Below are 25,000 nucleotides of genomic sequence, written 5' to 3' on the forward strand. Positions count from 1 at the left end.
TATTTGCCAGCTGTGTACAAGAAGTTTCTTTTGTTGCAGAATACAAGCTACCTCAAAGGTGACAAATTCGCATACAGAAAGCAGTTCTGTACCCAGTAAAGAATCTTAATCCATCTGAAAGTTTTAAATAACATTTTCTCTCCTTTCTGGTATAAGAAAGGCTATGCATAATTTGCTTTTTTATCTGTTTTCAGTAATAACAATCATGGGGGCCTCCTTGTCCATTTCTGGATTGTGTTTGTGGTGCCACAGGCAAAGAGGCAAGTATTTTGTGAAGACTGTGTCGCTGCTATTTTAAAGGACTCAATTCAGACAAGCAGCACCAATCGAACATCAATAGGGACTCTTCAAGGCCTGGCTGTTGATATAGACTCCATCGTGCTTAGTGGTTGGTATTTCTTTTTAATGTTGAATGCAATATAGACATTGTTTTGCTATGCCAGAATAAGGGTAACTAAGTCAGTCTCAAGTAACTCTCCATTGTAATGTAAATATACTAGGGTTACTCCGCCCCACTCAAATCCTGCATGCCCCAGACTGCATCCTCAAATAATCTCCATGCTACTCTAGTCTGTAGCATGGAGATTATTGTAAATGCAGTTCAATGTAGCAAAATGTAAAGTGATGCACATAGGGGCAAAAAACTTCACATACATGCTACAGAGGTCTGTGCTATCAGTCACAGACCAGGAAGGGATTTGGGCATCTTAGTTGATTGTTCCATGGGAATGTCAACTCAATGCATGGCAGCTGTGAAAAAGGCAAACTCTATACTGAGGATAATTAGAAAAGGAATTGATAATAACACTGCAAAGATTGTCATGCCCTTATATGAAGCAGTGGTGCGACCGCACTTGGAGTACTGTTCTGGTCCGCCACATCTCAAAAAGGATATCGAAGAGATAGAAAAAGTTCAGAGAAGGGCAACGAGGATGATTGAGGGATTGGAGCACCTTCCTTATGAGGAGAGGCTGCAGCATTTGGAGTCTTTAGTTTGGAAGGAGACGTCTGAGGGGAGGGGGATATGATTGAAGTCTATAAAATTATGCATGGGGTAGAAAATTGTTCTCTCTTTCTCACAATACTAGAACCAGGGGGCATTAATTGAAAATGCTGGGGGACATTAATTGCTGGGGGGCATTAATTGAAATGTTGGGGGGCATTAATTGAAAATGCTGACTAATAAAAGGAAATTTTTTTCACGCAACGTGTGATTGGTGTTTGGAATATGCTGCCACCGGAGGTGGTGATAGCCACTAATCTGGATAGCTTTAAAAAGGGCTTGGGCAGATTTATGGAGGAGAAGTCGAACTATGGCTATCAATCTTGATCCTCCTGAGATTGCAAATGCCTTAGCAGACCAGGTGCTCGGGAGCAGCAGCAGCAGCAGCAGAAGGCCATTGCTTTCACATCCTGCCTGTGAGCTCCCAAAGGCACCTGGGGGGCCACTGCGAGTAGCAGAGTGCTGGACTAGATGGACTCTGGTCTGATCCAGCAGGCTTGTTCTTATGTTCTTAATCAATTCCTCTCATCTCAAATTCATTTTTAACTTGTATAAGAGTGAAGGAGGGCTAGGGACAGGTTGATGTGGAGGCCAGCTAGTTGGAAAATGGTTGCTGACTCAGTCATAGGCCTAGTGAAACATCTCTGTCTTGTAGGCACTGCGGAACTGAACTAAGTCTCACAAGGCTTTGATTTCAGCTGACAATTCTACCAGGCCAGAACAGAGCAAAAAATGCTCTGGCCTTGGTCGAAGCTAGCAGATATTCTTGGGGCCAGGAACCGCAAAAAGTTACTCCCAGAGTACCAAAATGCCCTCTGGGAGTGATGTTTTTATGAAGCTTTTAGTGAGGCTTTTAAATTGTGAAATATGTAATTTTCATTGTGAAATTCTGTTGTAAGTTGCCCTGAGCCCAACCTAGTTGGGAAAGGTGGGTAAAAAAACCGAATAAGTAAAGAAATATAAAGCTTTGGTAAAATATGGATGGCATCATTTGTCTTTTTTCTCTAATGTAGCTGGGCTTCGATCAGATTATTCTTCAACAACAGGAACAGGTACACAACTTTCCTTGTCTTTCTTTCACTTAAAAGGAGAAGTGCTTATTTCCAGTGTGCTGTGCAACAAAAATTTAATTCTAACTCCCTCTGTGTATCAGTTTATACTGAAATCAACGTGATTCTTGTACGCCAAATATGGCAGTTATCTGTGCTCAGCAGTGTATTTGTTAATGTGAAGCAGTGAAGGATATTTAATGGCACCTTCTACCTGAGACTGTAAATGACAAGGATTGAACCGGGGATGTTTTAATTGCAAAGTTCATGCATTGCTACTGAATCACATCCTTTTCATTTGTAGAATTCCATTGGCAGATAATCTCTTAGATAATCTCTTAGCATGTAACCACCTGCTATAAAATCATGGCCACTGTAACTACATAAAACCCAGTCAATCTTGGTTCTGGATGCACAAGAAGTAGATATCTGTTGATTTTGTTCTTGGTCTTCATTGTAATTGGCATAAATAGAAAATTACAATCTAAATTATAGTCTAACAAACATTACACAAAGGGGACTGGAGAAAAAGAGATACTACTCTTGCTCCCCATTTCTTAAAAATGTATAGCCACTTTTAAGATTAATCCTTAAAATTTTCTTTATCTATTCAATTCTGATTTCTGACATTATGGATTGATGAAGTTGTGAATGTGAATAGCATGAATTCTTTTTATTGCAGAACTTAGAAAAGAACCTTTTCAACTCTCTGTGCAACTAGATTTGTGCCTTTTTTGTTTGCAAGTACAATAATCTCCATGCTACTGACTAGAGTTGGAAATGAACTATTTCCACAGGTTCAAACTGCATGTATGACCTGTATGCAGATTATCTTCATCAGCACTTTCCTTTGGACTTTTCTGTAACACCAGGAATGATGATCTGCTATTTCAAATTGATTGCATTGACGGGATACCTAATTCGCCTCTCCATAGCATCCATTCAGATTGAAGCTGACAATTGCATCACTGACTCGTTGACCATTTATGATTCTCTGATGCCAATCAAAAGTAAGATTCTGTCTCGGTAGGTATGCCTTTGAATAAGATTTATTTAGATATACACTCTGTTTAATAGAGAGGAACCATTTAATATACAAGAAGTAGACACTACTCACCACAGGCACATGCTTGATTAACATGCTTAATTAAACTTTTGGACTACTAATAGAAAGAGTCAATTGTTTTCATGAAGATGGGCATGTAGACTTGAATAAGTAGAGAGATTTTTAGCGTTATTTATTTATTTATCATACGGCTTGCGCTTCTCATATGCAGATGTTTAAAAAGCACGTTTACAGTAAACCTTAAAACCAATTCCTAAGCACCCCTACACATTATTATTCAGACAGATTTAGTAAAATAAAATACAATAACTAAAACCATTACACAGACAACATTGACAATCCACAATCTATGAAACAGGGCAGAGGAAGATAAGTTTTAATTATCCATTTAATAATTCTTAAACTTTGCCCTTATAAGTACAAAGAGGGATTTCTCTTATTATGTGACTGACAGACTGTTGACTTTACAATCACATTCTGAGAACTGGAGCATGCACCATTTATGCAGAAAGTGTGCACATCTTCTGTGGCCGGAAAATAGACTCCCATGTAACACAATTATGGTATTATGGCAAAGAAGTCATTCTGTGAGCATGGAGGAACCAAAATGAACCAATGCTAATGGACCAGAATTTAGTTGGAACGAGATTCTATCAGAAGCTCCCAGTGGATGAAATTGCTGCTTTCACAGCAGCTGTTTTTGAACTGTGTGCAAAATTAATCACATCTGACAGTGGACAGCAAAGGTTTGGATCCTAAGCAGATGAAGGTTACTTCCCTGCCTCTAGGTTCCCACTGCAGGCTTCTTTGACCTCTAAACTGTGCTCATGTCACCAGTGCATCAACAGAAACTGTGTGGAGGCTTGCGGCGTGGGGTAGGAGGAGGGATTGGTAGAAATAGCCCTTCCCTATGGAAATGGAAATCCTCCTCCATTGCTGGGACTGGTGATAACACTGACAAAATCACAATGTACAATCCAAGCCAGGATCCCTACATTTGTATTTACTTCAGTGTGTATGATTAGTTACTGATGGTTATTGTATTTTCCATGCGTAATTGCTACACAATTTTTGCAATACAAGTATTTCTATAATCATACATGCTTTGGTTCCTATTTTACTGAATTAATGTTTACCTGGTGGTTTTCACTAATGAGTTCTCTTGTTCTATATCAAAGTAAGCAGACAGAAGCAGTGTCTTATTGGTAGCTTTGGTGTGAATTGTGCAAGATTTTGTTTTCTTCCTGATTCAGAAATGTTTAGTGAGATGTATAGACTAACATGAACAAAGTAGGCAGACAAAACAGGGATCTTGGTTCATTTCATTGCTATGAGAGGTAATTGCCATTTCCCCACTGATAAATTAAAGCCAGATACAACCAGGTTTCAAAAGAAACGGCACCTTTTCATCGCGGCTTCGCACATAGCCCACTGTGCTCTGATTGGCAAAAAAACAAACCTACATTCAACCCATGAACCTCTCCACCAATCCGGCTTTGGCATGTGTTTTTTTTAAAGGTGCACTTCCATGCAGGTTCTTAAAAAACACATGATAAGGGGGAGAAGGAGTGCCAGAACCCGGGATGAATCTGTGTTTGGCAGTTAAGTATCACGCGATTAATTGACCGTGGGGAATTGACCAATGTGTGTGTGTGTAGGTGTGTATCCCCAAGAGAGAATATTTCCTTCAGTTGAATATCGAAGATACTTGCTCTAAGGCGGCTAAGGATGGTTAATTAATGATTGCTAATAAATTAATCATTGGTTAATGATGGCTAATAATTTCAGCTTATATGTTAAAAAAAGTTAAAGTCTTCCATTTGTTTCAGAATTTGTGAGCCAACCAACTCCCTTGTGTCTTTTGTTTCTACAAATAATATGATGTTGGTCACTCTGAAGTCTACACAAGTACATAAAGTAAAAGAAATCCATGGCTATTTTGAAGTGATTCCACAAGAAAGTACGTGACAGTCATAACAGAGTTATAAAGGTTGAGTTTCACATGTGAAATTCTCACAAATTCTTCTTTCACCAAAGCATGTCAAGTTCTTTTTCAGCTTCTCTGACAGACCTTCCCCATCTCTCCAACTGGTTCTCTTTGCCACCAATTATCTGCTTTCTTAGTTATTAGCTTTTTCAGATTCTGTGTACTTGAGACAGCAGTATTGCTTATGTACCAGTGAAGAAGAATATGTTCTTAGAAGTTCATCTTGTATGAAGTATCTTCAATGATTGTACAATGGATTCTAGGCTATCGGTCATTTCTTCTGCTAATAATGCCACTTTCCTCCAGCTTCATGTACCAAGTGAAAACAACATCTTAGGAGAATGGAGGATATAACCTGCATCGGAAATGTCTTGGCTCAACTACAATGGAACCATCAGGATTTTTTTTAAAAAAAAGTAATTGCTGTCTCATGTTCTATTACGCCAGTAGATGGAGTAGTTGTTACATGCACACACAGTAACAATAGTATATGTAAGATTTAAAAATGCATTGTTTACATTCCCTTTCAATAAACTATTCTTAAGTCGACTGATGAGGGCATCTCAAAGTAATGAAGCAGATCAAGATAGGACTGTTGTGCTAGATGGACAGCTTGTCACACTCTTCTCTTATCTACCACAGTATCAATATCGTACAAACAGATCCTGAGCTAGGAAATCAGAAGACAAGATGAGAGTGACAAAAAAAATGCTATTTTGGCCAAGATACTTCCATTATTTGAGCACTGTTCTGAGATTTGTTGCATTCTTGATGCGCTTGTTTCCATTCAATCCACACCTCCAATAATGCTTGCATATAGCACAGAACAACATTTATTTTAGGGGATGACTCTGGGTTAATTTCCAAATGGGTTTATTTCCAATAATAATACTATATAATAATATAATATTTCTTCTGTTGTTGTTGTTAGAATGTGGCAAAGCTATCCAGGCAATAGGAAATACTGCTTTGGAAGGGAGAATCACAAGTCCGTATTACCCAAGCTATTATCCTCCAAAATGCATTTGTTCATGGAATTTTCAGGTAACACTCTTCCTCCCAAATCCTGAATATGTCATAGAAACTGTGGTTCTGCTTAACGTGAAGTAATTGCACATTTTATAGCCATTCTCATACTCTTTTGGACTACAGCTGGGAAACATGTTTGAATGTTCCCTTTTTTAAAAAAAATCAAAGAATGTAATCGTTTAGAACCATATACTCCCCTGATGTACCTATGTTCTATTAACAACATATTATTTTTACCAGTTACATTTTAAATTTTTTACCTCACAAGAGGGTCCTACCTATTTTATCTTCAAAATGAGGTAGGGTAAGCTGAGAGAGACAGTCTGGCCCCCGGTCACCCAGTAAACTTTATGACTTTTTAATTTCTACTGGTGCATTCTAACTGCTGCATAACACCAGTTACTTTTTCTGATAGGACACATTCAAATTATCTCTCATCGGTTCCAGGAGGTATCATATAACCCATCTAAAAATGTAGATAAGCATGTCTTTGAGCAGTGAACACTATCCAATGTGAAGAATGTGGTATTCCTTTCATTAGCACAGGTCTTAGACTCATTGTTGTGCCTGAAGGAGAAACTATAAATGGCTTCAAACATGCTAATATTTCAAGGCACCACAATGGTACTTTTCAACAGCCATTTGTGATTATGAACTCTATGATTCTATTTATCACCCCAGTCATATTAAACCACCCTGGAAAAAGTCTGCACAAACTGAAAAACAGAATTTTAGCATGCCATTTGAACTAAACCCTAAGCCAGGCAACAGTCCCCAGACAGAACATTCTTAAATATTCACTAAGCAGCTATGTGTTAGCCTTTGTGGTGGCAGCATATCCATCAGTGTGCTGGATTTTTGTGTGCTGGAACAGTTTTTCTTTGCCTTTGGAGAATATCTAGTTTATATACCTTTTCTCTTTAGCCCATGGCAGCTTACAAAACATGGCTACAGAAACAGAAAACAAGGCCTGTTGTCTGATCAAGTCATCCGAGACTGTGAGTCAGCATAGAAAAGATAATGCCAATGTATCACAGGATCTTAGCTCACTCCCAGCTATGTTAGTATCAAAAATTGTTTCTTGCACTCTGGGGCCCAGCAGGTAGTGGTATAGGCTCAGAAGGTGATGGCTAAACTTTGAGGGGTGACCTGGAACTGATTCAGTGTGGTGTGGTGGTTAAGAGAAGTGGACTCTTTGAGACTCCTTCAAGGTAGAGAAAAGCAGATACAATTTTAAAAGATATTATATTAAATTATAATACAGAATCATTAGTTTTAAAGGATTATTATAAAATGATTTGCCTCTTAAAGACAAGTCACTTTATGCTCTAACTTAGCATATGTCCCCTTCAAGCCCATTTAAAAAGAACAGATGGAGTGATGGAGCAATTTAATACTGCCATTGATTTAAGCAGTTACTGCCCCTAAAGGCCACCAGTGAATTGTACCTGGCCCACTTGTCTGTCCTTTCCATTAGTACGGTGGACAGGTTAGGTTCCACTTCTCCATAAGAATGACCTGTGAGAGCTGACAGAATGTTGACAGCTGGAAAAACAGCACTTAAAAACAGTAATTGAGAATTGGCAGCTGTGGAACTGTGGAAGAAAAGGAGGATGTCTGACTGAGAGCAAATGTGGCACAGTGATTAAGAACAGTGGAGTCTAATCTGAAGAACTGGGTTCGGTTCCCCATTCCTCCACATAAGGTCTACTGGGTGACCTTGGATGAGTCACAGTTTTCCAGAACTTTGTCAGGCCCACCTACTCCACAAGGTGCCTATTATGGGAAGGGGATAGAAAGGTAATTGTAAACTATTTTGAGACTCCTTACAGTAGAGAAAAGCTTCTTCAACTCTTCAGTGCCCCACTCCCTGAAAAGAAGAATGTTACACACCTGCAGATTAGCTTCATTCTTTATGGTGCTCCTGTAGGTTCTGTGGGTTTCTGTTAGCCACACTGATCCCTATCCTACTCCACAACTTTCATCTTCAACAAGATGAAGAACAATTTTGATACAGCTGTATTATTTTCATCATGTATTTTTGGGTTGAGATGGTTGGTGAGTGAGTGAGCACCACCTCTAATATCCCCTGTGCCTCATAGCAGGCTTCAGTTGAGGCATTTCAGTGCACTTGGACTTGGAATGGCATTAGAGATGAGTGGGGCTGCCAATCAGAGTGGGCAACTGCCCTGATGCTCTTTTGTACTGACATTTTAATTTTGATAGTAGTGTTTTGTCCTGACTTTCCCAAAAAGACTGAGAGAGGATGAGGCCCAAGCACATGCTTACCCTCAGAGTCCAGAACTAGGAAGCTGAACAGTGGCAAGTTGACCTTCAGAAAGACCACCTACTGAACGGTTCAAGGGACTGGGCATGAACAATGGAGGTCAACAATGTTGTTTGCATGGGAGAAAATGTGACCAGTCTGCAGACTTGTCAAAGGGCATGAGAAGAGCCTCTGGGCTATGGCACTGAGGTCCAGCCAGACTGTCTCTTTCATGGCTCAATATATAGGTGGCCTGTGACTTGAAAGATACTCCCTCACCACTGCAGCTGCCATATCCTGTCTCATTGGCCTCTCACTCCCAAAGGAACACTCCCAAAGGAGCTGCATGCCCACCAGATGAGCTCCATCTCCAAGGACATCTTGGCGATTGCTGGGGGGAGGGGGTGATGCTGCCTTGCAGCAGAAGTTCATTCAGTTAGTAGCTAGGAATAAATAAATATTTTTGTTCTTGTTTTTGTTAATTTTATTTTAAAAATCTCATTGTAGAGGAGTTTTACAACTTTATCTTTTGTGTCTTTTGCATCTGTCAGAAATGGGTCTCTCTGGTCATTTCTGCATGGTCCAAATATCCCGGGTTGAGCAAGGGAAATATCCCAGTTTGGCCAAGAAGTTTGCATGGTTCCTGGTCCTAAAGTGGGTTTGCCCTGCGATATTTCCCTCATCCCGGGATTTTCAAAAATCACCAATTTGGTAATTCTTTTCAAAAACCCCACAGTGAACCCGCTACCATGCAAACATGGGAGCACAACCATTTTATTTTTCCTGCCCAGCTGCCTGATCTCCCCACTCCACCACCCACCCCCTTGATCTCCCCACCTGACATCTTGTCAGTTTTCAACTCTGCTGAACCACCAGCCATTGCAGCCCGTGAGACATTCCCTCAAGCATGTTTTCGGCTCATGGCATCGACTGGGTGCCATTTCGTTTGGGTTAATTAGGAGTGGAATCCCAAAATGTCCCCGTTTTCTTTTCTGTACATGTACTGGTTGCTCAGAGCGCATAGCTAGGGAGATGTGCATTTTGGGTCGAATGTTAGTAAGCATATCATGGGGTGGGGTGAGGCTCTCGTTTTCCACAAAAATATGAGAATGTGAGTAGGAATATGATACTGACCCTATTGTTTTCTGCTGCCACTTGCCGTGTTGAGGCGTGTGCCAGGCCCTACCCAGAACTTGAAAAAGAGGGGGCTTCATTTCCCCCTGCTCACCATGCGTCAACCAATCAGAAGCGCAGCCTTTTTGAGGGGGTGGCAATGGCCAGAAATGAACCTTGGGTGGTAAACAGCCAGTTTGAGTTCAGTGTTAAAGAGGAGTTGGCAGCCCCAAAACAACAGTCAATCAGAAAGTGGGACGCCAGGGATGTTTGCGCATGTGTGAATACGCTTGTGATATAAATACAAAAGACCTAGGCTTGTGTGAAACAAACTGGAGTATTTCCTCCAGGTCTTCACTCGATTGCTTCATGGAAACAGGCAGCCATGCGAAGGGAGAAAGCAGGATAAAATAGACCCAGATTGTAAGATACCGATTGTAACCCAGTATAATTGTGCCATGCAGAAACGGCCTCTCTTTTGAAGATGAAATTGCAAGATTCTGAGCTTTTTGATCTCAGTACAAAGCCTGAATCTCTCTCTCTCTCCCCCTCTCTGGTCAAGTAGCAGTAAAGGGAAATGAAAGGTTTCCTTGTAAGGGGATGGAAAGCTTCACCTGCTCTTGACCTGCACTAGCATAGCCTTTCTCACCAAGCTCTCTGATGTGCTGGCAGCTGCGTTATGGCAACCACTGTTTCTCCTTAAGGTCTGGCACACAGATACTAGCCACTGTTCCTGATCTGGCTGCCTGTGGGTAATTTCATAGACACTAGGGCCCAAATCTGTCTATAAGCCACTGATCTCTTGCTCCCTGCTATAATCTGTTGTAAGCGTAAGAGCTGTTTAAGTTTGCTGAGAGTGGAAGAAAAGGCATCCTGCATCTGCTCAGATGCATCCTGGTTTTTATTCCTCCAGTTAACTCTGCATGTATTAAGTGCTGTTAAGCTTCTTCTGACTCATAAGTGATCCTATGAACTGTGTCCTCCAAAACATCTTACTGTTAACCACCTTGCTCTGATCTTCGAAACTGAGGATCTTTACTGAGTTAATTAATCTCATGTTGGGTCTTCCTCTTTTCCTGAGACCCTCTACCTTTCTAGCATTATTGTCTTTTGCAGTGATTCCTGTTTTCTCATAATAACCAAAGTACAATAGTCTCAATTTAGTCATTTTACCTTCTAGAAACAATTCAGGCTTGATTTGATCTAAATCACACTGACTTGTTTTTTTGGTGGTCCACAGTATCTCTAAAACTCTCCTTTCTTCCTGTCAACCTCCTTTGGTCGATTCCCCACCGGAAAAATGAATGTAGATACTAACTGGTTTGGGAAAAACCAGGACCTTTTGAGCACGGTTTCAGCGTCCCCACTGTAGCTTCTGCCCCACAAACGATCCTTGTTTTCAGAAATGCAGAGTAACAAAGGATTCCCCACTGAGGTGGATTGAACACGCAGCCCTCTCAGGGGCTACCCTAATTGGCTGCTGCATTGTTTTGGGGCAGGATTTTTTTATTTTTAACCTTGCGGATCTGTCTGGGCGAGCATGCGCAGAACGACTCTACGCGGAGACAAAGAAATGGGCAATTAAAGCAAAGTCCTGTTTCCACGCACCTCCATGTAGTCAGATCCACGTGGATACGACATGTAGCACTGCTTTGTATTGCCTTCTACTCAGTCAGTCAAACTGGCCCCATGTTGCTTCATATCCATGTGGATCTCCAGTCCGTGAAATAAAAAAAAGGCTGTGCGCACACTGTGCACACCCCACTGCATTCTCATTGGATGGGAAGCTCCATGTCACTACCAATGGTGGGGAAACAAATCTGGATTCACCCCCACAACTTCTCCTCCGCTCCAGATTGCCCACGCGTTTTTTGAAAAGGTCTACTTTCTTCCAGATTCTAAAATAACACGTGCCGGCGGGGGGGGGGGGGGGCGCCAGAAACGGGATGAAAACATGTCCGGCGCTGGTGCAGTGGGGAGTTCTGCTGGAAACCTGGATATTTTGTGTGACGAGCACACATCTAATCCTCAGTGGGGAATCAACCTCTACTGACTAACTTTTACAGCCATACTTAGTAATTGGAAATACTTTGGCATGAATTAACCTGACCTTTGTTGCCACTGTCGCATCCTTGTACTTCAGAATCTTTTCTAGCTCCTTCATGGCTGCCCTTCCCAGCCTGTCTCTTTCTCATTTCTTGGTTGCAGTCTGCCTTTGGGTTGATGATGAAGCCAAGGAATAATTATTTTCCCCCAAGCACTGTTCCAGAGTAGGAAAACAGCTTGGGGGAGAAAGCAAGAACCCTTCCTTACTCCATGGCAAAGTTCTATGCCTGTTTGGGCTCTCCTTTTGTTTCCTAAATGTTATTCCCAGAGCTGCTTTGTGAGTTTCCAGATACAACTTGTTAAAAAAATCTTCTTCTTCTTCTTCTTCTTCTTCTTCTTCTTCTTCTTCTTCTTCTTCTTCTTCTTCTTCTTCTTCTTCTTCTTCTTCTTCTTCTACTACTACTACTACTACTACCACCACCACCACCACCACCATTACTACTACATTAAATTAATATACATTAAATTAAACCGGTGTAACTGAATAGTATTTAGTTGTTAAAAATTTAAATGTTCCTCCATACAGACTTCTCAGAAGAACCTTGGTATAGCACTGAAATTTCAAAACTATGCAATCAATGAAAAGAGCATTAAAGGCTGCAAGTATGGGTGGTGGAAAATTAATGAACGCATGTAAGTATTTAACAGTACATTCCTGAAAACAAAATTGCTGTCTAAGGGGTAGCCATGTTTGTCAGGCACACAATGGCAGGTTTCCCAAACCTTTTTGAGAATGTGGACACTTTTGGAATTTTGAGGGCCGGTGGCAGGTGTCATGACAAAAAGTGGCAGCCACAGGCAGCACACATATATCGGCAAGAGGAAAGAGGTTAAAACACACAGGAGAAGCAGCACAAGTAGGGGGACCACAAACACACATTGAAGAAGACAACCAGGAGAAAGGAAAGACAAAACGCACATACACAGAAGAATTAGGCTCCTAAGGGATTTTGAACCTGAGTCTCCAGCAGGATTCTAGTGAAATTCAAACCACATGGGCTTTCACTGGATAACAACTATTGGATAGTAGCAAGAACCCGGACCTGGGTAAATTGTGCAAGCTGTGTGGTATCAAGTCAACAGGCCTGGCTTCAATTGCTATGCAATCCAAAAAGGAAAGTGTCTGAAAACACCTTGCAAGTGGCAGGAGCCCTATTCCAACATCCGCACCCACTGTGCTGTGAAAAGTTGCAAACACTGGTGTCGGACCATTTACTTTGGTGTTGGCCACTGCCTGGCTACACGGCAGCCAAACCCAGAAGCTAGATCCTGCAGCAGCAAACCTCTATCAAAAATGCTTGTGCTGTCATCATGGTGGTGTTCTGGAGCATTCCCAGAGGTGGACTAGTGCCTTTCAGGCTGGGCACACCCCTTTCAGGAGTGCAGACTTATACCACCAAAAAGTGTGGCATAAATCACTTTGTACTATCAGTTTCTTCACAGTAAAAGTTTTTCCCTTTTCCTCTGGTGGTTGGGCCACTGATCGCCTTTTTGGAGGTAGTGCGGCAGCATGTCCCCAGCCCCTGCTCTACTATTCACCCGCCATTTGGATTGGGCTCCCCATTCACACTCAAAGTCCAAAACAGCTCTAGAAAGGGCCATGATTCCCTATCTCTACCTTTTCATGACAGAAATCAAGAACTGGAGGCTGGCTATACTGATGTGGTTGCTTAGCAATGGCCAATAAAGGCATTCATTCCTTAAAGCTATAGGTGGTTCTTTTATCGCGTTGGGCATTTTAAATGCCCCCTCAAAGTTTTGTGTGTGTGTGTGTGTGTGTGTGTGTGTGTGTGTGTGTGTGTGTGTGTGCAAATTTCAGATTTTTCTGCAAAGTCGGGGTTTTTCTCAGGGTTGTAAAAAGATCCATTTTGTCTATCCATGACCTTCATATCCAGGTCTAAGTATCCACAGATGCAACCAATTCGAGAATTAGATATATTGATGATGATATCCTTGGTCATATATTGAGAAAAATGTTCCCTGTCACATGTCAACACTGATTCATCTTGTAGGTACTGTGGTTATTACATTGATCATCAAACAGTATTCCGTGTTGCAAGCTTTGTGGCTAATGTCGAATTCCAATGTAGTTCCAAGCTTTCAGAGAGGCCACTTTTGGTGGAATATGCAAGCTACAACATCAGCCAACGTAAGATCAGTTTATAAATTTCCTTTGCAGTGTATGAAAAATAATTAATGCATCTTTAAATGAAAACATTAGAAGCTATTATGAAAATGCAGGGTAATGTCATGTTTGGTGCACAGAGACAGGTTTTTAAAATGAAGAGGTTTTCCTCCTTTTCTTGTATTCTGTTTCAATGCCTTTGAAAAGTTTATGGGATTACTTTTTTCCCCGTAAACCTTGTATTGCAGCCCCAATCCAAATTTCTCCCACCACTGAGCTTTTAAAATTTATTTTTAAAGAAAGCCATTGAGAGATCTAATCGTGTATTTCTCACTTCTAGCTTCACATTTAATCTTACACATATCTGCACCAAAATCCTTTTGTGCTATTCAGGTTGTTTTGTTTTTGTTGTATTCATCCTTTGCCATTTTTCTTGACCTGCATTTGTTCCTGTGCTGCTCTTTGTGTGTTTACACATGCCAGTATCAACAGAGTAATAAATGTAAATAATGAGCAGGATGTGAAATGCTGTCCAATGCCTGGGGCATGCTTAGCGAGATTTTTCATCTTTTATCTGGATTGGTAGACCATCCTCTCACTATTATAATACAACCTGTTTATGAAAAATCCTCAGAAGAAAGATGTTTTATATGTGACATTTTAGTATGCATGTTTTGTGGAGGGGGATTCAAGAAACACAGGTTCCTCCATTGGGCACACAGAGGTAATCACACAGTTTTTTAGATCTAGGTGTTTTTTTTTTAATTATACAAAATCCAGTTGAAAGAAAATCCATCAAATTGAAAGAAAATCCAACTGTAAAATTATTGTAAAACTTAAACAAGAATAAGTGAATTCTGAAAAAGCAGTAGCAAACAAATTGTTAAACACACAGGAAAACAAAACCATTGTTATCTGGTGTCTGAAGGACAAGACGATTATGTCTGGTAAATATTTCTGTAGAGCTGTTCTGTAAGTAAAATGCACACACAAAAAGAGCACATCATGGTGCCAACGTGGTGTAATGGTTAAGGGCAGATAGATTCTAATCTGGAGAACTGGGTTTGATTCCCCATTCCTCCACCTGAGTGGCAGAGGCTTATCTGGTGAACCAGATGTGTTTCCACACTCCTACTGGCTGGGTGACCTTGGGCTAGCCACAGTTCTTCGGCCCCACCTACCTCACCAGATGTCTGTTGTGGGGAGAGGAAGGGAAAGGAGTTTGTAAGCCACCTTGAGTCTTTTTACAGGAGAGAAAAGTGGGGTATAAATCCAAACTCTTCTTCTTTTATACTACCAATATGGAATGCAATGGGTTTTTGAAGATAATCTGAAAGGGCCAATGTAGTTAGGAGGAGATGCACTATCTTTAAAGGAAGGAGCAATGTTTCTCATGATGTATGCCCAAAATCTTTCTTGTGGACCAAAATTCTGTTTGTTGGAAGAGCTGTTGCTGCTACTGCACTGATGGAACAGCACTTTTATGTTCTAAGCCATGGTTAACTTATCAGGTTTTGATTTTACTGTAAAAAATTCAGAAGTATCCTAATTAGGGTCACTGATAAGACTGTGCCTGATTTTTCCACTGTGTCTAGAACGTTTCATGGGAAAACACCTGGTTCAGATATGCCCTTTGCACATTACCTTTGATCAACTGATGTCTTTGTTTTTAACAGAGTTCTTCTGATCACTTTTGATGGCTGATAGCTTTTTAATTTCAATTTTTGACTAACTCTAGAAGTAATATTTTCATCTATGAGTCCCACTGAAATAAATTGAAGTATCTTGCACTGCTTGCATAAATTTCATCAAGGCACATATAAGAGACAATACAAGAAAGTTGTTTCAAATGAGAATGAGAGGACAGCTGGGAAAGCTAGAACTTACTACTCTTCCCTGTCTTGCTATTAGCCTGTCCTCTTGGATCTTTTGAATGCTACACTGGATTGTGTGTTCGCCAGGCTCAGCGCTGTGATGGGATCAATGACTGCTTTGATGAAAGCGATGAACTCTTTTGTGGTTAGTATCTGCTCATGTAAACACACACAACCCCTCCACATGAATGTGGAATTATTGGTTTGAATTAATAACTGCTGTTGCTTCCCTCAGAGATCTGCTGATTCTCCCTTCCTTTCTTGTTTTAGATGTGTCTAAAGAAATCTGCAACACCAGCATCTTAACACAACAACATTCCCTTTTTTGTGATGGAATAATTGACTGTGAAGATGGTCAAGATGAACAAAGCTGCACCACAAGTAAGATTTCCATCCCCATAAGCACATGTGACAGTTCTACATAGCTCATATTTGCCTCTCTGTCGCAGTTAATCTTGTCTTGATCATGACTTCACTGGGTACGCTTAGTGAGCCAGACAGTCCTTTCAGTCACAGTGCAGTTAAAATACTATGAACAGATAACAAAGGGAAATGACAGCGTTGTTATTTGCATTTCCTGAATGGAAATTGCTAATTGAGGATACCAAGTATATTAATTTTGGGAATTTGCTTTCAGGCATTCCTTGCACCAACAACACTTTTAAGTGCAAAGATAATATTTGCTTCAGGAAAAGAAATGCAAAATGCGATGGGATAGTGGACTGCCTCGACAGAAGTGATGAAAGCAATTGTAGTAAGTCTTCCTTATGTACAGTGCTCAGAACTGCCCTATAAGTAAGTATTTAATTTTTCACAAGGGTATGTCAATCAAGCCGAAGCTGTGGAGTCAAATTACTACCTTGCTTTGAAATTGTTGACTAAAATGATGAAAGATGTCAGCTCAGCACTGCGAATAGTTGGAAGAGATCATAATCAAATAAAATGGGCCCAGAAAATCCCGGAAAACTGACTACATGTATGTATGAAGCAGTAGTGATTTGAAAGATCATCCAGCTGAACAGGCAGGACACATTTTCATTTCCCGCCAACTTGCCTGTTCAAATGGGGGATCAGCTATGTTTGAAACTCTTTACAGCACACCTGACACTTCCCACCACCCCATGGGAAGATTCACAGTTTTAGGCATATTTTACTTGGCAAATCATTTAAACTCAGTCTATCATTTAAAATCATTTAAGCACTGGCAAATCACGTAAAATGCTACGTGCACTGAAATCCTAACATGGTTAAAAACTCCTCATGGACTGTGAAGTGTGTGTGTTATGTACCATCAAGTGACCTCCAGAACATCTTATCATTGACAGTCTTGCTCAAGTCTTGCAAACTGAAGGCCACGGTTTCTTTTATTGGGTATATCTATCCCATACTGGGATTTCCTCTTTTCCTGCTGCCTTCAACTTTTATTGCCTTCTAGCATTATTACGGCTTTCCCCAGTTAGTTTTGTCTTCTCATAATGTGACCAAAGTACGATACCTTTAATTTAGTTATTTTAGCCACTAGGAGAGTTCAGGCTTAATTTGATTAAGAATTCGGGTTTGATAGTCCTATAATTTATCTGTGAGGCCCGTTTCCGCCCACCCGAATCTTGAAAAAGCGATACAGGGTCAGCATACTTTCGGCAGCTGATCCGACGATGCTAGGACCGTTCACATGAATGGTCCCAGAAAGAGCTGGGCCGCCGCTGCCGCAGAGTGTCGTCGCCTGACCGACCCGGCATGTCCCCGGGCCTCCAGCTTGCGTGCAGCGGAGGGCCTGAGGACACGCCCCAGCCTAATCGCCTGCTCCAGATGTCGCGGGGCGGGGGAAGGCGTGTCCCCAGGCCTCGGCGGAACTGAAACCGGGGACAAAGGCAAGTAGGAGGGGAGGGAAAGCGGGAAGCAGCTACGCCGTTCGCACGGCAGCGGCTTCCAGGCTGGCATTTTCAGAAAAGTGCGCTTCCCAGAGCACTCTGGAAGCGCATACGGCCTTTCGGCCAGGCGGGCGGAGCAGCACAAGGAGCTCTTGCGGCGGCTGCAAAACAGCCTCGCGCCCTAAGCCTGTGCCGAATGGCTGGCTTCTAGAGGGATGGCGTTTTTGCCAGTCCCCAGGCCATGCCATACTTCGTGCGGAAAGCGACGCGAACTGCATTGTGCACTAATTTGTACATCTCAATATCTAGTTATTTAGATAGCACTTTGCCAATATGGGTAACAACAAGACTACCCTCTAATATTTGGCATTTCTAGCCAAAGAGTCCTAGCTAGTGCTCAACTGAACTACACAGTTCCTATGCACAGTCTAGTCCAACAACCCTTGAAGAATTATGAGTTGCAGAACTACCACAAAAACAGCCAGTTATTTCTTGGGCCTCACCTCCTCATTTGTCAGTCAAAGCTCCTGTAGAAAATATGAGATTCCAGCAATGAGTTTTATATACTTCCAATTTATGGCTTTTGAGGCATTTGATTTCATTGTAAAGCAAAGGCGCCATTGCAAAGCAATGAGAGCTATCGAGATAAGGTGGTTGCTGGAGACTGCCCAAGTGTCATCAAATCTGTGTGAGTTCTGGATTGGGATGTTATCCTAAATCCATGCTATTGAACCAAAATTTTTTGAGTAACATTTAAAAAGTGTTATTACTTTATGGCTGTTTTGAAAAATCTCTAGTCTATTGTAGATCAATGCTACTGCAAGAGCCATTTTAAATTGTTATTCTCTTTTAAGGTTGTGGCAGTACAAAATACAGCCATAAACTGCACCGGATTGTGGGTGGTTCTGATACACAAGAAGGTGAATGGCCATGGCAAGTCAGCCTCCTTTATGGTGGAATTGCATATTGTGGTGCATCAGTTATATCAAAAGAATGGCTCCTCTCAGCTGCTCATTGTTTTCAAGGGAACAGGTCAGTCATTAATCTGGGATTCATTCAGGAATTGCCTTTCATAAGTCAGTGGTATTGACATGGGATAGACATGGAACACAAAGGATTTCCTGTTCTACCATTAATTGGTTACGGTTAGCTAAGCAATGCAATCACAGAGTTTCCAGTACCTGTTTAGGAAAATAGTTTGTCTTTCTTTGCATATGGTAAGGGCCAGTGAACAAGATTGCCCTGCTCCTGGTGGATACTTGCCTCTCATCTGCCCTTAGTAGCTCTCCATTCATGCCTCGTGGGTCCTTTGATTTGTCTAGCACAAAGAGAAGCTTCTCTTTTGACAAGCCATGCTTCGGTCCACATCCCATGGAGGAAGGAAACTGTCACATACAGAAAAAAAGGGGGGTGGGTTACCTAACACAGGATAGTCACCTGCATCAGATACTTCCCTATGCTATACTTTCAGATTCTTTAAGTTTATTGATTCAATGTATTGTTGAAGGCTTGTCTACCAAACCATGGCCACACAGTCTGGAAAACCCACCACAACCAGTTTATTGATTCATTTAGGACATGTCCGCATGGCACAATTATACCGGGTTACAATTGGTATCTTACAATCTGGGTTTGTTTTATCCTATACTCCAGTTTGTTTCGCATGAGGCCAGCTCTTTTGTATTTTACATATAGTACGTATCCTGCCACGTCGCATGATATAAACATCTCCGGTGAAAAGCTTGCATTCAAGATTTGGCTGTTGTTTTGACGGTGGCGGGGCTTGAATGAATGTCAGGTGGGAAGATCAGGGGGTGGGGAGATCAGGCAGCTGGGCGAAAAAATAAACTGGTCTGCTTCTGTGGTGTTTGCACAATAGTGGGCTCACCTCAGGATTTTTTAAAAGAACCGGCAAATTGGCGATTTTTGAAAATCCTCGGATGAAGTAAATATCACGGGGCAAACCCGCTTTAGGACCAGAAACTGTGTGAACTCCTGGGCCAGACTGGGATATTTCTCCTGCTCAACCCAGGATATTTGGACTGGGCAGAAATGGTCATGGAAAAAAAGGCTAACATGTTTATAGTATCTACTCTCTGCTCATAGCAATTACCTGTATGTGACTCTGTGACTCCTGGCTTATTTCAGCCCAAATATATACAACAGAAAGTGAAGAAAACACAGTATCACTAACAAATCAATCCTGTGCAAAGTTACTTTAATCTGTTCATTAAAATCAGTGACTTTACTGGCTTTCACTTTATTGAGTACTGGCTTTATCTGAAAAGTAATTACAATTAACCTAATTAATTGCTAACAATGAAAACATTCTAGGAAAAATAGTACAGATTTTTTTCTTGTCTGTTAAGCCCCATCATCAGCATAGAGGAGGAGGTTTCATATTGTTTAAAGTTTGACCTCCCCCCTCTAAATTGTCTCTGCCTTCCAGTTGTCTCTTTTGCATCTTATTTGGACTGAATTTAAACTCATTGGCTTTTATCCAACTCATTACTTCAATGAGATACCAGTTCAGTACATCTACCATCTCACCTGGTTGTCATTAGAGTTGGTGATACTTCTGGTGATACTTCTCTCCGTAGGACTTGACACATTGATGTTTAGCAACACGGGAGACAAGCAAGAAACTTATGGGATCCATAGCACAAATCCCATGGAGATGGGTAATTGTGTTTTACTGCCACCCTTGAGAATTGGATGGGCAGGCAAAGTTGGAACCCCCAGAGTGAGATTATTCCACATTTCTCTGGCTACTATGAAATGGTTTAAAAATTAGAGCTCTCCTGCCATGTCCCAGAATTTTATCATGGATTATTACATATTCATTTGTGTTTGATTAGGTTATCAGATCCCAGAACTTGGATAGCTCATTTGGGAATGCGCACTAAAGGGAAAGCCAAATTCATTTCTACAGTGCGAAGAATAATTGTTCATGAGTATTATAACAGTAGAAATCATGATTATGACATTGCACTGCTACAGTTAAGCACACCATGGCTGGACACAATGAGATGGCTAATTCAACCGATATGTATACCACCTACCTCATACAGAGTGCACACTGGAGAGAAGTGCTGGGTAACAGGCTGGGGACAAAAGCATGAAGCAGGTGAGATCATTTCTCAATATGGGCATAATTTTTTTTCTTTCCTCAATGTAGAATTGTAATTTTTTAAAGCACAGAGTACATACGAATTATCTATTATCAGAAAAGTGTCACAAGACTCCTATTTATTTTTACTGCAACAGACTAATACTGCTACCTCTCTGAGATTAAAAACTGTTGGGTCAGTAGAAAGCAAAATATTGATAGTCTAGCTGTATAAATCCATTTTTGCCGTGGTAGCATGGACATTGGCATACATTTCTAAATTTAAAGAACTTTTTTAATTCTGGCAGGTGAGGCAGGATTACATAACTTTGTCGTCTTCCAAGGAAACCACCTTTGTGATCAGTGGACAATGAGTACATGATTATCTTAAACACTGCTAAGGGATAGAGTGTGTTAGAGACTTTGAACAGGGACAACCCTGGTATATCAATGTATGTGCAACTGAGTGAGGTTGGAAATAACATGGGGAAATGACTGAGGAACACTAGAGAAGTTTTATGGAGCAGGAACAGCTACAGGCTAATCAGATGGTTCAGGAGTTACAAGTGTTGGACCAGAACCCCTTCCTGGCCCAGATCAGTCATGTTTAAAAGATAGAAAGAAAATTTCTGACTTAGGTTTCAAAGGACTTAGGTTTCAAAGAGAGGATTTTTATTGTTCAGATTCAGTCTCTGTAACAGGGTGCTCTAGATAGAGACACCATTTCCCAGACACAGATCTTAGTTCTTATACTTGCAAAATGTATACGTCAGGATTTTCTTACGTACATACCCTCCAACATAAAATCAAATTTTGCTAGTTTAACACAAACACAAATTTAACACAAACACAAATTTCCTCTGCCGGTTTAACACAAATTTTGCTAGGATAGCTTATTTGCTCCTTCCATAGGTCAGGCAATAAAACTATTTTCAGCTTTTCAATCAAGTTATCCAGTTTCCAACATTCCTGAAGACGGCTATAGCCCCAAGCAACCTCTTCCAGGATTAAATGATTTCACATACATCTTATTCACTAAAAACAGTTAAAATGATTATAATTCTTATAATGTGATTCAAATAAAATACATATATATTTTTCATATATTTCAGTATCATTTCAGAATTCATTAAAATATAGGAAAACACATTTTAATTATCTCATTAGATTTTACCTGTCTTCCAACCTTTAAACATTTATTTGACATCTGTATTTATTAACTAAGTTCCTCTACATAGCTGAGGATGTATTTTGGACTCTGGGAGATGCTATTTTTAGAGTCCTGTTCTGTTTCAGGATGTTATAAATTCCTTAGTGATATTATAAGGTCTTCCTACTTTGCACCTTTGCTGACAAATTACTTTTTACTACTGAAAGACTCGCTGATTTTCAGTTTATACAGATCCCTTATTCTTCTATATCAAATATAATATTCAGGCTATTTTCCTGTTCCTATACAAGCAGATATATTTAATACAAATTTTCCCTGTTACTCTCACTTGACTCTAAATTAATTGTTATCCCACTTGATATACATAATTCTACTGTGAACTCAGTATGTGGCCACTTTCTGACACTCTTTCTTATTTGTAGTACCAGTCTTCCATAGAGGGTTGGAATCTAAAATACAAAATTCATTAGTGTTGTTATCACTTGTCCTAGGATGAAAGTTGCTATAGATTCCAGTGGAATATTCTTCTATGTAAAGATTGTGCAAGTTTACCGTGCATTGAGAAGAACTGCAATGGCTTTATGATTCAGGATATTATCTAGAATGGCAAATGGTAACTTACTATTAGAAATTATTTTCTTGTTTTAATTATAAAGCTTCATTTGTCTTTTCAGATGATAAAGGATCAGCTATTCTACAAAAAGCAGAAGTAGAAATTGTGGACCAAACACTGTGTCATTCAACATATGGGCTTATCACAGCCCGGATGCTGTGTGCTGGGGTGATGTCTGGGAAAAGGGATAGTTGTAAAGTAAGTATTTGCTATCTCATCTACCACATTTGTTAGCAAGCAGTTCTGTACTGCTTATTTGATAATCAGAAAAAGTCAGTTCTGTAACTATATATATATACAAAGCTGAACCCACAAACTAGTATGGGGCAGCCATGCAGAACTGAGGTGGATTCTGCACTGGCCAAAAACAGAGTCCCAGGGATGGCAAAAATGCCATTCCTGGGGCACTGTTCGCATAGCTGCCACCTCCACAATGAGGCAGCACCGTGCTTCCCCCCTGCCCAAGGTGGAAATGCTGTTTTCCTGCCTCACTCATTGATGTTTCCTGCTGGTGCTGTGCAAACAGCACCAGGTTGGAGGTACCACTTTTCAGCACCTCCATTTTCCACCACACTTACCTTCTCTTCCTGCGGAGCTCCTCAGGGACTGGGAGGAATGCCCACGCTCTGCAGGGAGAGAAGGGGATCAGTGTTATACTGATCCAAAGTTTAAATTATTTTATTCCTTTGAGCAATCTTAATCAAGCATTTGAAAATGTAGACTTATTTTAAAAACTTGTTTTCAAAATTGACTTTTCAAAAACTTTATCTTTGTTTTAGGGAGATTCTGGAGGACCTCTATCATGTCGAAGCAAAGGTGATGGAAAGTGGTTTTTGGCTGGGATTGTCAGCTGGGGTTATGGCTGTGGAAGAGCCAATTTTCCTGGAGTATACACAAGGGTGTCAAATTTCGCTACATGGATCCACAAACATGTGCCTACAGTTTTTTAATTCAGCAGCAATCAAACACAGAGTCAACCATGAAGTATTTCCATTAAAATAATACTTATGAAGCAATTGGGTATATTTTCCATTTGTCATTCTGTATGTCACACCACAGGTTTGCAAATAAATTGTACACCTCTGTGTTTATTATGAAAGCCATACAAATAGAGATTTTGAAGGACTGAGATCCCATCTGTTTTAAGCTCACATATTGTGAAAACACCCTGTAGTATCTAATCTCACTGGCTGGATACTGCCCAAAAAATCTGCTGACAGAAACTTTCTCCCTTTCCCCAACCCCAAATGACCTCCAAATGTTGCTTCTAAGGAATAGGGAATCCCCAAAGAACAACATAATCAGAATTCTGCTTCAGGAGGAGGGACTCAGCAATAGCAGCCTCCTTCCATCAGTGAAAATCCTTTGTGAGATCCAAACAATATATTTCCCACAAATATTTCAGAAAACATTTTGGGGAAAAAACAAATTTTATGATAAAAGAATAAAATCATTTGAGTTATTCAAACTGCATGTAGTTACAAACAATCAAAATGAAGTATACTTTACATGCAGAAGGTACTAGGCTTGATTCCCTTGTATTTCCATTTAAAAGATTTCAGGCAAAGGCTCATGTTTCAGACCTTGGAGAACTTGTGCCAGAGAGAGAACACTGATCTGTCCCAGTACGAAGGCCAAAATAGATATTATCTTGGCATGCAAAGTAGAAATTAAAATGAAAGCTAGTGGATAGGCTGTCAGCAGGTTCAAATTCCCACTTTTTCATGAAACTCATTGTGTGGTTTTAGACAAGGCCCTGTGTTTCAGCCTAACTTATATAACAGGGTTGTATGTAACAAAATAGGAAGGAGTGGGGAAGGACAGAAGAACTGCACTCATTGCTTTGAAGTCACTGTAGAACTGGAAACAGGGTAAAAATGACACACATACTAACCCTGATCTTGATTAATGTTCTGCATATAGTCTAACCTCACATGGTTCTCATCCAATGCTTACTGAGGGTCAAACAACATGTTTATGGTTTATGTCAAAGTTCTAACCTGTTGAGGGGTGCAGTACTGAAGCGGGGTTCAATCCCCAAATAGCAGAGTTGCACGACACACACACTGGAACTCACAGCAGGAACTGAGACGGACCCAGCAATATCAGCTTTGCAGAAGCAGTCCTACTTTATTTAGTTCACAGATGACGTGAAGACAAGAGTCTTACAGTAAAAAGCATAGTGCTGACTTATATATGATTCACTAACCAATCAAAGTTCCCTTCCAATTAGTCCAGAAAGAGGCTGTGTCATGTGGCAATCTGTCATTTAGATTTAGCTGATCAGACATTGCTTTGACATAACCTGACCTGTAAGTCAGTTACCTTATGTCACAGTTGCCTTATGTCACACTGATGGGAACTGATTTCCTGGGAGAAAACTTAGATGTAGAGCCCTAATGTGGGACCAGTAATGAGGAGCAAGGGCAAGTTGACAACTGTGCCCAGTGCATCCCAGGACAGGTGTCTCTAGCCTTGTTCTTCCTGGGTGCACTTTTGGAAGTTTGAACAAAGGTAGTGGATGTTGTCACAAAGTAGCTTCAACGTGGGGTTGTGCCAATCTCATAATGGCTGTCATGGGAATGGAACTTACTTTTTGCTTGGGAGAATAAATGCTA

At 40.7% G+C, this 25,000-nt stretch overlaps 1 protein-coding gene across 1 annotated transcript; it reads left to right on the top strand.

The window, feature by feature from the left end:
• The first annotated feature begins 346 nt into the window (after positions 1 to 346).
• TMPRSS7 (transmembrane serine protease 7) lies at positions 347 to 23,389 on the top strand. The gene is made up of 14 exons (XM_048494623.1): positions 347 to 388; positions 2,017 to 2,055; positions 2,925 to 3,078; positions 4,948 to 5,078; positions 6,037 to 6,149; positions 12,146 to 12,252; positions 13,632 to 13,768; positions 15,656 to 15,763; positions 15,889 to 15,999; positions 16,256 to 16,372; positions 18,344 to 18,521; positions 20,348 to 20,616; positions 22,444 to 22,580; positions 23,162 to 23,389. The coding sequence occupies exons 3-14, from the start codon at positions 2,927 to 2,929 to the stop codon at positions 23,330 to 23,332; spliced, it is 1,731 nt and encodes a 576-aa protein (XP_048350580.1). The 5' UTR covers positions 347 to 388; positions 2,017 to 2,055; positions 2,925 to 2,926; the 3' UTR covers positions 23,333 to 23,389.
• Positions 23,390 to 25,000: the final 1,611 nt, after the last annotated feature.

The sequence above is a fragment of the Sphaerodactylus townsendi genome, linkage group LG04 (genome assembly GCF_021028975.2).
Source record: "Sphaerodactylus townsendi isolate TG3544 linkage group LG04, MPM_Stown_v2.3, whole genome shotgun sequence".
Taxonomy (NCBI): domain Eukaryota; kingdom Metazoa; phylum Chordata; class Lepidosauria; order Squamata; family Sphaerodactylidae; genus Sphaerodactylus; species Sphaerodactylus townsendi.